This window comes from Delphinapterus leucas, chromosome 3 (assembly GCF_059928025.1).
Source record: "Delphinapterus leucas isolate spDelLeu-1000000601 "Yukka" chromosome 3, BTC_Dleu_Yukka2, whole genome shotgun sequence".
Lineage (NCBI taxonomy): Eukaryota > Metazoa > Chordata > Mammalia > Artiodactyla > Monodontidae > Delphinapterus > Delphinapterus leucas.
In genome coordinates, this window is record NC_143131.1 from 32343148 (window position 1) to 32361043 (window position 17896).

Genomic DNA, 17896 nt, shown 5'->3' on the forward strand with positions numbered 1-17896 from the left:
TTCATGTATTTCAATTTTATATATGGGTATGTGTGTGTGTATACATTTTAAGTCCCATCAGATATATTATTGTTGTTTTATGAAGTCAGTAGTCATTGAGATTTACTTATATATCCTCCCTTTCTGTTATTTTTCATACCATACTCTGTATGCTTTTATCTGGGGTCATTTTCTTTCTGCCTGAGGGCTCTTTCCATTAGTATAGTCAGCTGCTGACAAACTCTTTTGGCTTCTGTTTTTCGGGAAATTATTTTGTCTTTATTTTTAGTGATCCTATAATTCCATGTAGGCAGTTATTTTTATTCAGAACTTTGAAGATATCATTGCGTTGTCCTCTGGCTTTTGTTGCTTCTTTGCAAAAGTCTTCTGTTAGTTTTATTTTTACCCTTTTGAAGGAATTTTTTACCCCCACTCTGGCTGTTTTAAACGTTTTACTTTTTTCTTTAAGTTTTCAGCAGTTTTACTATGATATGCCTGGGTGTGGTTTTCTACTATCCTTCTGGTGTTTATAATACTTACTGAATCTCTGGTTTAGTATCTTTTATCATTTTTCCAATTTTGACAGTCACCTCTGCACATTTTGCTTCTCACTCCTTCCATTCTGCAATTCCAGTATGAGACCTTTTTACCATATCTAATGTGTATCTTATGTTTTTTTCTGCATTTTCCATTTTTTCTCACCATGCTTCAATCTAAAAATGATCTTTTAACTGTTAATTCTCTGCTATTAAACCCATCTATTAGTTCTAAATTTCAGTTATGTATTTTTCATTCTAGAATTTCTTCATATTTCTTTTTTATTATTTTCAGTTCTCTATATAAGATCTCTACCTTGTCACTTAATTTCTTAATTATAGTTATACAGAATTCTATGGCTCATGAGTTCAATATCTGGTTCTCCCAATTTCTGTGAAGCTGGATAAAAATTTCTTTCCTTTCACTAACTTCTAACTGAAATTTAGCATTTCCTTTAATTATGAAAGTAGGCAACAAAGTCACAGGTGTACCTGCAAATTTCAGATGCTTTCATATCACATTACCATTGTTACAGGTATATTGAAAGATATATTGTTTATGATCATCACTGCTTTGAAATTACAGAAGTTATCAGACCTGCCTCTAGGCCTAGTTACTTGATACATTAGTGTAGAAACTCCATATTATGTCACAAATTTAAAAATATATATATTTTTATAGTTATTTCTTTATGAATGATTTCCATGGTGTGTCTAGTGTGTTTTTTTTAATGTGTTTAAAAACATTCTAAGAAGGGCTCCATAGACTTCAGACTATAAAATAGTCCAGACCAAAAAAGTGGTTCTGTACAGAATAGGTCAGATTGTGTCATTTCTCAGCTCAAAATGCTCTAGTGGGTTTCCTCTCATTTCTTCTAGAGAGAGTAAAACCAAGGTCCTTTTGGTGCCTTACCTGGCCCTCCATGATCTGCACCACTCCACTGGCTGCATTCTGACCTTATCTCCAACTCCTGTTCTTTTTGCTCATTCTACAGCCACATTGGGAACAAAGCAAGTATTCTCTTCCTGCAGGTCCTTTCTAGTAACTGTTCCCTCTTCTCGGAACACTCTTCCTGAATATATCTGCATAACCTACTACCTCAGTTACCTGATAAACTGTTCAGTCACTTACTTCCTGACCACTCCACTTAAAATATTTATTCCTGCCCCCTTGGTACCTACTATCTGCCTTCCCCATTCTGTTTTTCCCTGTACACGTATCACAGTCTTTCATATTATGTATTTTACATATTTATTAGCTTAGTATTGATTTTGGGAGGGGATCTTACCATAGGCCTCTGTTACTGGTGGGTGGGACCTTCAGCAATAGTTAGGTCAACTTTGGAGAGCTGTTGTCATTCCCATGCATAACTTTCATCCCTGTTAGCACCACTGTTTCATTTATGAGCCTATTGCGTTAAGAGTGGAGTGGACGATGACAAAAGCTAACTAATGTCAACTGAACTGGCCACCTAACTTTGTCTGCATGGTTGTTCATTGCCTCTTTTAAGGTTGATGCTCTCTGGGGTTAACATGTGATACAAAGAGCTTCATTTTTGGTGTCCACTTTCATATGTCTGTCTATGTGGATCTTCCCCACATCTCCTTTTCTCAGTCTCCTGATCTTTTCTAGGTTTTATCTCACATCTCCTGGGGAGAGTGTTTCTAACCAGTGTAGTTTAGACATTTTGCTCACCTGATATAGTTAACATGCTGTCATGGAGATCATGGACCAGCATGAATTTCTTTGGATTCTCCAGGTGATCCAGGTCCCTTGGGACTATTTTAAGACAAAGGACTAGAAAATTAACATAGCCCTAGTTCAAGCATGTAAATGTATGCTGCTGTTGATTTACATATGACTGTCAACTGCTTTTGGTCTTCCTTCCTAATAGAAGTAGAAACACCTGCTTTATGGGATCAGTGACTGCATAGCACTTACCTGACAGAGAGCAATAACCCTGTCTTTATGTGCTGCTAAATGGGCCCTCGGCTTTCAGCCTGTAGTCTTTAATTGGTGATTAATCAACCTCAGCCTTTCATTGTCTTCCTTTTTTGCGCTGACGGCCCCTAGCAATAAGCTACCCAGTTCCATAGACCTTTCAATTACTTCCTTTCCTGTACCTCTCAAATGCCTGAAGTATTGCACCAGCCAGTGCCTTCCCTTTGACCAACACTTTTAGCAGTTGCATTTGCGCTGCTGCAGCTTATCAGGGACTATGTACCACCAGAGATGGGGTCCTCATTGCTAACCAGTCAGTGACACCACTGGAGTGGACTTCACAGGTCTACTTTTGCTACCAAGTCTCTCAGGTTAGGTTCCCCCAAAACATTTTGAAGCTTCAGGATTTGCATGTAGGAGGTTTGTTGAGGAGTGCTTCTGGGATCAACCCCTAGGAGAGAAGGTGCAGGGAAACGGCATTAGGAAGATGGAGGAACTGAATTGCTAGGTAGTTGCAACAGCAGTCTCAGCTGATTCCCGCAGGGAGATCTGAAGCTGGAATAACCCTTCTGAGATATTCCTGATTGAAACAGAGGGCTGGACCATTTTACTGCACATTGACCAGTCATTGACTGTGGGATGTTTTGGGATGGTAACATAACCTTGGATGAGGCAGTTCTCTGCGATTCAGGGAAATTCCTGAGGGTTTAGTTTAGTTGTAAGCCACCAGCAGGCCAAATCCTGGAAGCTTGGGGGAATGAGTACTTCAGCCCTGAAAGGATTGATCTGGGTGGCACCTCGTAGCATTCACTACAGCCACACGGCAAGATCACTTTCAGTGGGGTGGTGAGGGTGGAAAGGATACTACAGTGCTAGAGAAATAAGGAGGGAGATGAAAACTTGTTTAGATAGCTTAGCTGTGAAGGGGAGGAGAGAGAGGGAGGGTAGTCAGAAGTTACTGAGGAGACTGGAAAGGGGTGGGATCCAGAATATAGGTAGTAGATATGCCTGGGGCAGGAAGAGGTTCATTTTCACCATTGTAATCAAAAGGAAGAAGCAAGAGAGGCATTCAGAAGCAGATACATTTATAACAGTAATCAGAGGACGTTGACGCAGTTCTTACATGTTTCTTCTGGGAAAGAGCAGGAAGAATCAACAGCTACAGAGGGGGAGTTGTTTGGGTTGAAGATTTAAGGCGAGTAGAGATTTTAATAGATTGCTATGGAGAGTGGGAGGAGAACTTAACAGGGTAGGCACTGGTGTTGAGGGCCCATTTGAGGTTGATGTTCCTGATTTTGTAGAATTAACAATTTGTGGAGTTGTGTGACTGTTTTTCTGACAGTGCTTAATAAGTGAAAGTATAAACATGCTCAGTGCCTTACCAGATTGTCTTTTTTTTTTCATAGCCATCAGATCAAGTCATTACAGTACAGTAACACAGGAGACATGATTCTTGTTGTATCTGGAAGCTCTCAGGCCAAAGTGATTGACAGAGATGGTTTTGAAGTAATGGAGTGTATAAAGGGAGACCAGTATATTGTAGATATGGCAAACACCAAGGTAAGTATGACACAATATTTTAGTGAATTTAATTAATTCAGTACACATTTACTAACAACTTGTTGGTGCTGCCATAGTTTACCCCCAAAGTTAATGTCTTAAAAATAATTTATTATTTCTTGCAATTTTGTGCATTGACCAGGAAGTTCTTCTGCTTCATAGTGTCAGCTGGGGCACTAGGATAGTTGTAAAAGTCCAAAATGACCTCACTCTGATGGTTTACAGCTGGTGCTCTCACCAGGGGCATTTCTTTCTCTCTTCCTCTTTCCCCTGCCCCTTCTCTCTCTCTCTCTCTCTCTCTCTCTCCCTCTCTCTCTCTCTCCCTCTCTCTCTCTCTCTCTCTCTCTCTCTCTCATACACACACACACGCACACATTCTCTCCCTCCAACCCTGCCCCCTTTCTCCTTCCACGTGTCTAGTTTGGGTTTTCTCACAGTGTGGTAGACACTTAGTGTGGTTTGACTTGCTGCTTGGTGACTAGGTTCCATGAAGGATAAACATGGGAACTTCAGATTCCTTAAGGTCTGGTGTTGAGTCTTACACAGCATCATAGGACCAGCCCAAATTTGGGGAGAGAGGAGATAGACTTCACCATTTGGTGGGTGAATGGCAAGATCACATTGTAAAGTATCATGGGGGTTGCGAGATATGAATGCAGCCATCTTTTGAAATACAGTCTACCACAATCCTACTATGAACTAGGCTTTAGGACAAGAATGAAAAAGGGTCTCATCAATCTTTTTATGTAAAGGATTTTAGTGGTATAATGATATTTTAAAATTAATGTATATTAAATATCAATTAACTGTAGTCCCAATAATGCTATGAAACTTAATGGCTTATTTGTAATTGCTAACATATATATGGGTTGGCTGCTCTTGCCTGGGCTTGGCTCCAAGCTGCAGATAGAGTGTAGGCTTGTTCTGTGTGACTCTGTTCCTCCTTGTACAAACAAACTACCTGAGGGCATGATTTTCTTACGGTGATGGCAGAAATACAAGAAGGAAACTCCAACTCTGAAAGCATATTTCAAGCCATTGCTCATATCATGTCCACGAACATTCCACTGACCAAAGCAAATCACATGACCATGAGTAACATCTGGTCTCTAGTGAGAGGAACTGTAGTACCACATGTCAGAGGTTGTGGATACAGGGGGGGGTGATGGGTTGGGAACAATAATGCAATTTTTAAATTAGCGACCACACTGTGCAGCACTTTGTGCATTCTGGATTTTAAAAGGTTTTTATTATGTATTATATCAAGTCTACCACCGTATGAGTGGAAATTAAGACTTTATGTAGTTTTTATGTGTTGTAATATTTCTCTAAGTAAATCTCTCCTATACATAAATAAAAATGATTTGAAGATATGTTAAAGTGTCAGTGCATATGGTTGACGTAGAATTTTGAGCCTTCATTTGAATTCTGATTTTCACTCTTTCTTCCCCTCCTATCTAGTACCTTCTTCTAGTACCTTTTGGGTTGTGCCTAAGTCAGCATCTTACATGAGATTTGATTGTCTAAGAAAATACACTCGATCCTCATTATCTGTGATTTCTGTATTTGCAAGCTCACCTACGTGCTAAAACTTTTTTGTAAACCCAAAATCAATACTCACAGCCCTTTCATGGTAACTTCCAGACATGCATCTGGCAGAGTGGCAGAAAAGCATTTGAGCAAGGCGATGCTCCACCTTCTTGTTTCAGTTCTCATGCTGTAATCAAGTGTTCTTTTGGAAGTCTATTTAGTGCTACATTTTTCTTATTTTTGTGCTTTTTGTTGGTGATCTTGCTGTTTAAAATGGCCCCTAGGGCTGAATTGCTGTAGTCCTGTCAAGTGTTACCTAAGTTCAAGAAAGTCTTTGATGTGCCTTATAGAGAAAATACATGGGTTAGATAAGCTTCATTCAGGAAAGAGTTATAGTGCTGTTGGCTATGAGTTCATTGTTAATGACTCAACTATATATGTTAAATAAAAGATGTCCTTAAACACAAACATATATAAAACAAAGTTATGTATTGATTGGTTGACAAAAATGTGACCAGAGACTTGCAGCAATCTAATCCTGTATTTGATAATTCAGTGTTTGCAGAACTTTGTAGACCATAACTACTGTGAGTAATGAGAATTGACTGTAATCTATTTTAGGCGCTCTAGTTGAGCTATTGGAATAAATTAATACAGTGTGTTTCAAACTGCCCTCTGCTGAAGCCTAGTGAAATGCTTCTTAATCCTAATGAGGATCATAGTCTCATGCCTTTCCTTTTGTTTATTGAGTGTCCAGTGTGTGTTAGATGATTCAAACAGCATTCAAATATAATTTAAACATAATGCTATATGCAATTATATTGTAGTGGTGGCTTGAATAGTGTTTTTTTCCCCCCATGTATTCCACTAGAATTTCTCTCCCCTCATCTTAAAAATCATTGCCCTAAGGATTCCACCAAAGATGTTGTTTTGAGGGTGATGGTGATAAGGAAATAAAGCAGATAGGGCTCCAGATCAATCTCCCTGTCTTAAACTCAAATAGTTCTGTTTTTATCTGTTTTATTTGAAGCTTTTGGGAATCTAAAACTTTATTTAAACAATGGGTTTGTGGAAAGGAAAGCTTTAAAAACTCTTATTTAACTTATTCTTTTTTAGTTTATGGTTACAATTTTGCTTAAATAATATGAGGAAGAGAAGTTTTTGCCAGTTTCTAAGCTCTTAATGATTTCAGCTGCTCAGGGCTTCTTACGTTATAAAAAGACTAAGACTTTGTGGATTTAGGTTTTAGCCAAGAAAATTTCAAGAAGAAAGAAATCTGGTTGGTTCTGTATCTGGCTGTTTCTGCAGTTTCAGAAATATATATATATTTATATAAATATATATATATATTACATATAGTAAGATTATTGGGAAAGTAGGACGAGGGTGGATAAACAAATCTATGTAGAAATGTAGGAAATTAAAATATTAAGTTAATTACCAATATGCAAAAAACAACCGTATATTGTAACTAAATATTATAACTCTCCCAATCTTGTCTAATATTATCTCTACTTTGATTTCAAAATCATGGTTAATATTTACTCTCTCCATTTTCCAGAAGCAAATATAATTAACTATTTGTTTAGGAAACATTACTTGTAACTTAATTGTAGTCTTTGGCTTGAGTGATGGGTTTTAGAAATGCAAGAATTATTACTTGAAAGAAGCAGATTTCATTGGACGCTTTTTCTTAATTTCTAAGCTTCTTTTCTGATTCCAAGAGTAATTATTAACTTGTGGCTTTACTGGAAAGTTCAACAAGTAGGACATTAAAGGAAACTATTAAATATATCTGATCTATTATTATAAAATATTATGTACTTCAAACATAAACAGGCCTTTCTAATTAGATTATTAAATTGTTATATCGTTAGATTTTTATCTCTAATCTTTGTGTCTTTGTGTGTATGTGTATATTTCTTTTTAATATGTACCTATAGTGGTACAGCATTTTTTTTTTCTGTTACGTACTGCAACACAATGCATTACATTACAGGGAGAGTATTCATATTTATACCTTTAAAAATAGTTTATTGGGTTTCTAACAGTAATTCTTATTGACTATTAAAAATTTGGAAAAGAAAAAAAGAAAAAATACTCATAACTCTACTACCCAAGTATAATCACTATTAAGATGTCCGTTTCTGTATTTTTTCCTTTATGCATCTGAAAAACATTTTTTCTGATCACACCGGAACCTTTACATCATTTATTGTTTGGAGCCACATTTTACATGTTCTGCAGTCTTGGGATTGTATGCCAGTGCCTCAGGGCCTGTAGTGGGGTGGAATGAGAGGCCTTAGAGTGTGAGTAAGGGGCAGCAGCCCTCCTCCTTCAGCCAGAGAAGTTCCAATTTTGTCCGTTTTATGTGTTGGAGTTCTCTATAAGATATCCTTTGAAAATCAGGTTCTGCTGTGTCTTTAAAATATGAAGGTCACTGATCTGGGGTTCATGGGATTTATTGGTTATATTATCTGGGAAAATGGGACCTTACTTCTTCAGGTTTAAGTCATTAGGAAAGTAGGACAAGGATGAACAGGAATCAACCCTTAAACCATTCAAAAGCATGCTTTAAAAACTGTAGTTATATTGTCATCTAAAACTTACTTATTCTAAACGAGAATGTTAGTACATTACTTCCAATCAGAGAGTGTTTTTCTTTTTTTCTGTTCTTTCTTTTTGACCGTGCCCTGCGGCATGTGGGATCTTAGTTCTCTACCACTGATCAGACCTGCGCCCCCTGCAGTGCAAGTGCGCAGTCTTAACCACTGGACCGCCAGGGAAGTCCCAGAGAGTGTTTTTCTCTATTACTTTAAACTCTTAGACACATACTTTGCCTTCAGCCTTTTTCTTTTTCAACATTAAAACAGTTCTGTGCCATTTATTTCATAATTACTTGGCTAAAGTGGGAGGGGACAGGCTCAGGGGACACCAGAATTCTTGAATATTTTAGTGGGCCATCTCTCTGTGAGTATACTTTAATTATGGAGATTGGAAGCTTTATAAGGAATTCTGGGAAAAAGGTATTTTCAGATGCTGTATTTATATTTGAATAGTACGTGTAGTTATTCTGATATCCAGCCACTCGAGAAAATTGCCCTTATTATTTGGAGATGAAATATTTTAGTCATGTCCTTTTAATGGTAAATATTGTTTCTTAGGAGTAAAATATTGTAAACTGTGAATTCTAGGTATATTTTTATTTCCTTAAGCATTTGTAACTGATGGTTTTAACTGCAAATATAAACTCTAAAAAATGCAGTGATTTAAAGTACATTGTGTTTCTTTGCAGTTTCTGAATATTTCCAGAGCTTTTTATCTAATAGAAACTCCATAACACTGGTTTCTATCCTTTTGACATATCCCCATCATTTTGGGGGTACTTTCTTACATTCTGGCACAACAAAAGTTCCTGGCTCACCTTGTACTTTTCTGTTCTGATTTCTCTAGCATTCCATTGCTCTTTTGAATAGGGAATTCTATTTACAAATCAACATCTGGGAACTGGATATGTTCATTGCTGCTGAGGTGTTAATGCTTCTAGACAATTTCAGAAGACAGAGCTGAGGCTGGGAGGATAAACCAACCAATCAAAAAATAAACAAAATATGTTAAAAAATCATGAGTTCACCCTGATATATCTAATTCTCATCCAACTTCCTAGCCTTTCCCCATTCCATATTTGTATTTCACTTCTCCAGTGAGAAACTTGGCCTCCAGCATCACCAGTATATTTTCTCATTTCTTCAGTGGTATAGTCCATAGAAAGTAATTTCAGAATTGCTACACACACAGTCCTTGTAGGAAGAATTCTAAGAAGGCACCCAAGATTCCCTGCCCCTCCCCTTGGGTGTGGATGTGACCAATGACTATGATGAGATACTTCTGTGATGAGGTTATATTGTCTGGCACAGTTGTCTTTAAGAAAGGAAAATTATCTTCAGTGCATCCTGCCTAATCAGATGAGCCCTTAAAAGGGATTGGGCTCTTCCTGGCAAAAAAGGATTTTAAAATTCGAGGGATTTGACTCAAGGGTGATTCTCTGTTCAGGGCTTTGAAGATGCAAGCAGAACCTGAGTGATGAAGTTGGGTGCATAACTATAGCCAAGGAGATTTCCAAGCAAAATGTTGAAAGTACTGCCTGGTTTCTTCTTGCTACTTATAATAAAATATGAGAGAAAAAAGGTAAACTGAGAGAAGTCTTGTTTAAAAGGAATGAGTACTAGATGATTTAGTTAATTTTGAACCTATCCAGATGGCAAAGAATGTTAAAATGAAGAAATTGCTTCTGAAAGTGTGGCATAGAGGAAAAAGCCCAGGGTGTGGCTATATAACCTTTTGCTAAAACCTCAGAAAGATCAAAAGGTCAGAATATTCAGTCACACTAAAGACTCTTTCAAGAAATGAAGCATGTGCCTCACAGATTTTCTCAAACAAACCAGGTGATCTCTAGGAAGCTTAAGGAGGTTATTTCTTAGCCATTTCAGCAAGGGCTATGGTTAAAGAAGGGATTTCTTTTTCCCCTATTCTTTTTTTTTTTTAATTTTTATTGGAGTATAGTTGACTTACAATGTGTTAGTTTCAGGTGTACAGCAAAGTGAATCAGTTGCACATATACCCACTCTTTTTTAGATTATTTTCCCATATAGGCCATTACAGAGTATTGAGTAGAGTTCCCTGTGTTATATAGTAGGTCCCTATTAGTTATCTATTTTATATATGGTAGTGTGTATATGTCAAGAAAAGATTGTTTTTGCAAAGATTTTGGGGCATGGCTTTGCCTAATTCAGATTCAACAAGAGAAAGGTTTTCATTTGCTGGCTTTGAAGGTGAAGGAATCCATGTGGCAAGGACACAGCCTCTAGATGCTGAGAGCAGCCCCCAGCTGACAGATACAATGAAATAGGCATCTTAGTCCTGCACCCACAGGAAGTTGGATTCTGCCAGCAACCTGAATGAACTTGGAAACAAATGCCTCCCCAGAGCCTCCAGAAGGAAGCCCTACCGACATCCTGATTTTAGCCTATGAGACCCTGAGCAGAAAATTCGGACTTCTGGATTGTGACTGGACTTCTAACCCCCCTAACTGTTCGCTAATAAATTGGAGTTGTTTTAAACCCCTAAGTTGGTGGTAATTTGTTACACAGCAATAGAAAACTAACACGGTTCTGCAAATACCAAACATACTAAGTAATTATGAAAGTCCCTGAGGAGGTGGTAGTGATAGAGATCAGACATAAGAGCAGGAATTAGCTTTGAGTGGGAGGAGGGAATTTATTTACACTGGGAATGGAGGGATAAGGATGGGCTCATGTGCAGGTACGTTTATAGGTGGTGAGCCTTAGATAGGCAGTTGAAGGTATCACCATGTAGTCACAGGGTCACTTCCTAGTTTTGTGTTAGGAGGTGTTGGGATGAGGCCTTATGTAGGACAGTGAAGGCTTAGAATAGCTATTGATGGCGTGAGAGGAAAATTGCTGGAAGAATTGTGGGAGCATTAATGACCACCAAATCTAAATTTGTAGATAGTCATTTGGCATATTTGTATGATATCCCTGAGTCTATTCATGAGCCCGAGGTGTTTGAATGTAGTACAATGATGATGAGGAGGGGGTTATTCCATAACAAAAGTTGTGCATTATAAGTACAGCAAAAGGACACTCAGGTTTACACTGAGTGATTGGTTGAAATTTAGGATGTAAAAGAAAGTTCTTGATTTCAGAAAAGGAACCATCTGTGGACAGAGTTAGCCATAGTTGGGGCTGCTGAAATATCTTAGAAGAGGTCATTGGAATTGAGTAGATCAAAGAAGAATGAATCGATCTCTTTGATATCTTCAAATGGATTTTAAAATTGCTCAGGAATTAGAAAGATTTGGACTTCAGAGTCCTTGATTCCTAGAAGTAAATTACTAAGAGTGTGATGGATTACAACAGGGGTCAGCAGGATATAGCCTGTGGTCCAAATCCAGCCTGCAACCTGTGTTTTGTAAATAAAAGTTTTCCTGAAACACAGCCATGCCCATTCATTTACTATTGTCCATGACTGCTTTTGTACTTACAGTGGTAGAATTTGGGTAGTTGCCTCAATGACCATGTGGCCCAGAAAGCCTAAAATAGTTACTATGTAGTCCATTAGAGAAGAAGTTTGCCACCTCCCAAAATCAAGCTATGAACGTTTTCTCCAGCAAAATATACCGACAGAAAATCTTGCTGGCAACTTCAGGAAGTTTGGTGATTCCTGAAAGCCCATGAATAGACTTTGGTTAAGAAGAACTTTTGGATTAAAGCTCAAGGTATATTCCCTGATGCATATCATCTCTTCATAGGAGTTGCTTCTGTTAGTTAGCTCACCGTATGCCAAAGACATGGGTACTTTCATTTTTGTGGGTCACAGAGCCTCACTTCATTCAGTGAGTACAAATGGTGCTGTGGCGAGGCAGCTATTTTACAGCGTTTGTCCTGAGGCTGCCACGGGGGTATGGACGGACAAGTATTGATCAGCACACCTCTGTGTGTGTGTGTGCGCGCGCGCGTGTGTTAGAGGAAGCCAATAGTCGTCATGGTTTGATAATGTCCTCTCTGTATGCAAAGTTTAGAATATTATGAGAAACAAATAGATGTTTCATTCCTTCTACTAGGCTCTTTCCAGTTAAGGCTGTTAAATAAATGAGGGAAACAAGTTTTTTTTTTTCCAGGGGCGCCTGCCTATGTTTAGATAAAGGAGGAAGAGAGAAAACCTAGTTTATTTGATGAAAAAGTGTTTTAGTCACTGACTCTTCTTTAATAGGTGTCACTTTAAAAATTTTTCCGCTAATGTTAGCCTTGGTACTGAATCTGTTTAGTTCCATTTAAGAATCCTTAGTTGAACTTCATTTTTTGTTATGACTAATTTTCGTCACTGTTTTAACACAAGGGTACTTAACATTCCCGTCGCCTTTGTCATACTCTTGTCTTTACAAACAAGAAACATTCATAGTCTTTTAGATTTCTTCAGTTTAACTTACTATTTGTGTTCATATTTTGTGTATTCAACAACTAAGGTGACCACATTTTATCATAGTGTTCTATGTAATAAGGATCATCTTCTTTTGGTCCTCTTAGAACTATCGTTTATATTTCAAGATGCTATTTCAACTCTAGTCAACAAATATCAGTAGAAGACCTGTTTTCTGGAGCCTGCCTTCAAGACCTGTATGGGCTGGGTCAGTTTTGGGGTTGTTGTTATGTCGAAGCATAGGAAGTGGGATTCTAAGAACTGGACTGAGCAGCACCCATTGTGCTGAGAATGGGTGAATCCCTGAGTCTGGAAGTGGGAGAGGAAGATGGTAAACTAGGAACTGTCTGGGAGGTAAGCAGGCTCCACATTAGATTAGGAGGCCAGGCGGAGATGTCAGTGGAGGTGGAGCTGAGCTAAGCAGAGCGGGAGAATGAAGGTGTGGAGTAGTGTGCAAGATTGAGGAAGCCAAGGCAGTTTAGGATCTAAGTCCTTGAAGGTAGGGCATATCTTGGGATTACTGGGGTGTTCTTTCTGTTGCAAGTCATGAGCTGTTTTCCCAGAGGCAGATGTTTAATGGGGTGAAACTAGATCAGGTACCTATTTACTGCTTGGTATTAGAAATTCTTTTTTTTTTCTTAAATAAGCAAAGACTGGCAAATTTCTATTTTGGAAAGAGCTTAATGGGACCCCTGACAGTCCTATGATTTTACTCTATGAGCCAGCTTAATTACTATCTTTTAGTACCTTAGGTGCACAGAATTGAGGGGAACCTAACGCACTTATCTGTTCATGGCGCCCACCCATCATGCCATTCATATCTGGTGGTCAGTTCTCATAATACGGTAACTCTCAGCAGTGTCTGACACAGTTGATTATTCTCTCCTTCTTGAAACGTCTTCTTTACTGCCCCCTTTCCCTCTCACTGCACATCTCTTCCATTGGCAAAACATGTTTTACCTACAAAGCTTTATGAATAAAGCTGCTGTTAACATTGACATGTAGATAATTTTGAAATTGGAAAGTGTGAATCCTTCAACTTTGTTCCTTCTTTTCATGATTATTTTTTAAAATTAATTTATTTATTTTTGGCTGCATTTGGTCTTCATTGCTGCGTGCAGGCTTTCTCTAGTTGCGGCAAGTGGGGGGCTACTCTTCATTGCGGTGCACGGGCTTCTCACTGCAGTGGCTTCTCTGGTTGCAGAGCACGGGCTCTAGGCACGCGAGCTTCAGTAGTTGTGGCATGTGGGCTCAGTAGTTGTGGCTCGCGGGCTCTAGAGCACAGGCTCGTTAGTTGTGGCACATGGGCTTAGTTGCTTTGTGGCATGTGGGATCTTCCTGGAGCAGGGCTCGAACCAGTGTCCCCTGCGTTGGCAGGCGGATTCTTAACCACTGCTCCACCAGGAAGGTCCTCATGATTATTCTTAAATTAATACTTTTTGAAATAATAAAATAATAAGAATAAAAAATAATAAATATTCTTGAAATAATAAAATGATTCTTGAAATTTTTTGTTATTCTTTTATTTTCCATGTGAATTAGTTCTCTTAGTTTTCTTTCATCTTAGAATGTCTTTATTTCACCTTCACTCCTGAAGTACATTTTCTGTACATTTAACTTGACAGTATTTTTCTCTCATTACTTTAAAAGTATTGTTCCACTGTCTTCTGGCTTTCATTAGTTTGTTTTTTGTTTTCAGTTCATTTTGTTTGGCATTCACTGAGGTTCTTAGATCTGTAAGTTTACATTTTTCACCACTTTGGGGAAATTTTTAGCCATTATTTCTTCAAAAATTTTTTGCACCTATCTCCTCTTTCTGAATCTTATATAACATGAATACTAAATCTTTTGATATTGTCTAATATTATTGTCTCTGCTCATTTTTTCCCTATTCTTTTTTCTTCCTATGGTTTAGATTGAATTATTTCTATTGACCTGTCTTCAAGTTCACTGACTCTGTCCTCTGACGTATCCATTCTACTATTGGGCCCCTCCAGTGAATTTTTAATTTCCATTATTTTTCAGTACAACCATTTAAAAAAATTAGTCTGTTTTTCTTTGCTGAGCATGTCTATCTTCGTATTTGTTTCAAAAGTGTTTGCTTTCCCTTTTTGTATCATGATTGTAAACACTGATTTAAAGTAATTTTCTGAGAATTCTAACATTTGGGTCATCTTGTGGTTGGCATCTTTTGTCTTATTTCTTGAGAGCTGGTTAGATTTTCCTGGTTCTTTGTATGTTAAATTTTGGATTGTATCCTTGACACTTTGAATACTGTGCTATGAGATTCTGACTCCTGTCTAAAACTTCTGGAGAATGCTAGAGGGTTTTTTTGCTTATGTGAATATGTGGTTTCTTTTAAGCTGACAGTCAGTCTGATTAGTTTTAGACTGTATGTCCTGACCTGACTTCTGTGAGCTGTTTTTACTTCCAGTATTGGTTTAATTTCCAAAGCCTTTATGCCTTTGTATGCTATTCTGGTTTGTCTCATGTGTGTGTTACACAGCAGTCTGTGTGGAACCTTGATGGTAGTCTGCACCATCTTGAGATCTCAGTGCTTTTCTTCAGTTGATTCTGACAGGTTTTACATATATGTACCTCAGGAGTGAGCTCAGGACTTTTTGTACAGATGTAGATGCTGTTTTTCTCTAGCTTTCTTATTCCTTAAGCCCATAATTTTCCCTTTACCCTCTGTTTTCAGAAGTTTTCTGTTCTGGTGTTCTTGCTGGAAAACCAGAGACGTACTCTTTTTGTGCTATGTAGCAGTTCCTGTAACTGGGTGTGCCTCTGGGCAAAGCTGGAATGGGATGGGGAAGTCAAGTTTTACCTGCCCCTCAGCAGCTGCTTCTACGGGTCGGTGGGAAAAGAGAGTGCTGCTAGCCTGTGTTGGCGCTATCCCAACGTAAAGCATAGAGCATCAGAAGGTTTCTGTCCTACAGATGCTACTGTATGGCTGGAAGGCTTAGGCTTACTTTGTTGCTAATGTTGGCCTAGTAGACGGCATGGAACATCAAAAGTGTTCTACCCCATTGAGGTTGCTGTCCTTGCTGCTTTGGGGTCAGGGGAGGAGACGCCTTGCCTCTTTGGTGCTGGCCTTTCCCTGGTGTAAGGTCAGGAGAGCCAACAGATATCCTCCCCGAAGGGCTTCTCCTGTCACCAGGGAGAGGGCAGTTACTGTTTTGTTGCTGGCAGTCATCTGCTGTGATCGCCTCACAGGGCCACTGCAGCTGGTTGGGAGGATAAGAAGGGCCGCCTCAGAGCCACTGCTTGCCTGGTGTGAAAAGGAGGCAGTCACTAGTTCTTTGGCCTGTAAAGGCTACTTCCATGTCTGGTACCAGCACTGAGGGGAGACCGGCAGCTTTGTTCCTTGTGCTTGCCTGGCATAGGGTAGGTCAGGTCACAAGAGCTTTGTCTCCCAGGTCCTTCACTACTCTCCCTACCCACCACCCCTACCCTCTGGAGATTGCAGCCTTTTCTTGGAACCCCGTCTATCTGCTCTTGCTCTCACTTGTCAATGTGGGCTGCCCCAGAGCCTATGTTGGGAAGTGAGAAGGCAGAAAACATCCCCCCAGGAAACTCATCACCTCACTGCTCCTTGGGACCTGGGTTCTGTATCCTTTTTGCTTGATCTTATCTGCTATTCAGTGTCTTCTAGCAGTAACTTTTAAAATTTTGTTCAGAACTTATTGTAATCAGATGGAGTGATAGGATGGAATGTGTATATTCCATCTGGAGTGAAACTGGAACCTCCTGCAAAATATATTTTAATTCACTGCAGTTGCCTGATAAAAATTATGAGCGAGGATTTCAGTACCTGTTCTTGCAGCAGAAGCTTACTCTACTTGATTTATGTGTAATGAGAATGCTGGAAGGGGTGAATGACACTTGATGTGAAATGCAGGAACAATGTCCCCAAACCACGCTACAAACCTGGTTTGCTGATAGAATCGTGAGGGTCACTGCCGGACATTGAATGTCACAGCTTGCACCACTGCTACTGAAGAGCAGGGAACTCTCTCTTGCAGGAGATGCAGTACTGCTGTCCTGAAGGAGAGTCCTCAGGTCTGAATGTTGTGTCTCCCCCAAGTTCATATGTTGAAATCCTAACCCCAACGTGATGTTACTAGGAGGTGGTGCCTTTAGGTGGTGATTAGGTCATGAAGGCAGGACTCTCATGAATGGGTTTAGTGCCCTTATGAAAGTGGACAGAGAAACTTCTCTTTCCCCTTCACCATGTGAGGTTATAGCAGAAAGACCGCATCTGTGAATTAGGAAGTTCGGACACTAAAACTGCCTTGATCTTGAACTTCCCAGCCTCCAGCACTATGAGAAATAAATGTTTGATGTTTATAAGCCACTCAGTTTATGGTATTTTTGTTGTAGCAGCCTGAATGGACTGAGATAGAAAGAGGGTATCCTCATTGTCTTTGAGCCACAGCTCAAAATGAATGTTGTGGCTGGAGCTCAATTGCATTTCCTGTGTCGTATCTGTAAGGGAGGCTGGCAAAGTTGGCATCTGACTTTTTGCTTCTCTATGAGTGGTAGCCTCTGTCTTCTACGAAGAGTCATTTTTGGGGCGAATTCCCTAAACACAGAATGAGGTTCATGTTCTCCATGGCCAGAAAGAATGACACGTATTTATACAGTCACCGCATTCACACAGTTGCTCAGATCACAGGCATTGGCTTCATCTGTTATTATAGCCCAGATCCAATTCTTTAGGGAATCCTATTGTCTCTGTCTTTAAAATGTATCCCAAATCTTCTCACTTCTGAACACTTTCTTGCTGTTCTCTAGTCCAGGCCACTGTCAATTTTCACATGAACCACATCAATATCTTCCCAGTTGACCCTCTTGATTCCTATTTTGTTTTTGCAGCAGACTTTTCTTCACAGAGCAGCCAGAATATATTTTTTAAAGTATTTATTTTCATGTAATTTCAAATTTACAAAAAAGTTGTAAAATCAGTACACAGCTTCTTTATACCCCTTTTTCAGATTTACCAATTGCTAACGTTTCACCCCATTGCTTTATCTCCCCCCATCTCTTCCTCCCTTCCTCCCTCAACTAATATACACTCTCCCTCCTTTCCTCCCACCTCACTTATATACCCCCCCAGACACTCACACGCATATGTATACGCACATACATAAAAATTATGTATGTGTGTTTAATTTCCCCCAACTTTTGAAAACAAGTTGCAAACATCATGCTCCTTTGCTCTTAAATTCTTTAGTGTGGTGTTCCTAATAACATTACATTTTTTTATATAACCATGAATTTAATGTTGATAAAATACTATTTAATCCATAGTCAGTAGTTTCATCAGTTATCTTAATGATCTTGTCCC

At 39.0% G+C, this 17896-nt stretch overlaps 1 protein-coding gene across 5 annotated transcripts in view; it reads left to right on the top strand.

Moving 5' to 3' along the window:
* WDR70 (WD repeat domain 70) overlaps positions 1 to 17896 on the top strand; it is a 307508-nt gene that overhangs the window by 96352 nt on the left and 193260 nt on the right. For all 5 annotated transcript variants that reach the window (XM_089908783.1, XM_022599005.3, XM_089908782.1 and 2 more), the window contains one exon: positions 3864 to 4017. In XM_089908783.1, the coding sequence (XP_089764909.1) occupies positions 3864 to 4017 (154 nt within the window). The remainder of the gene's footprint in view (positions 1 to 3863; positions 4018 to 17896) is intronic.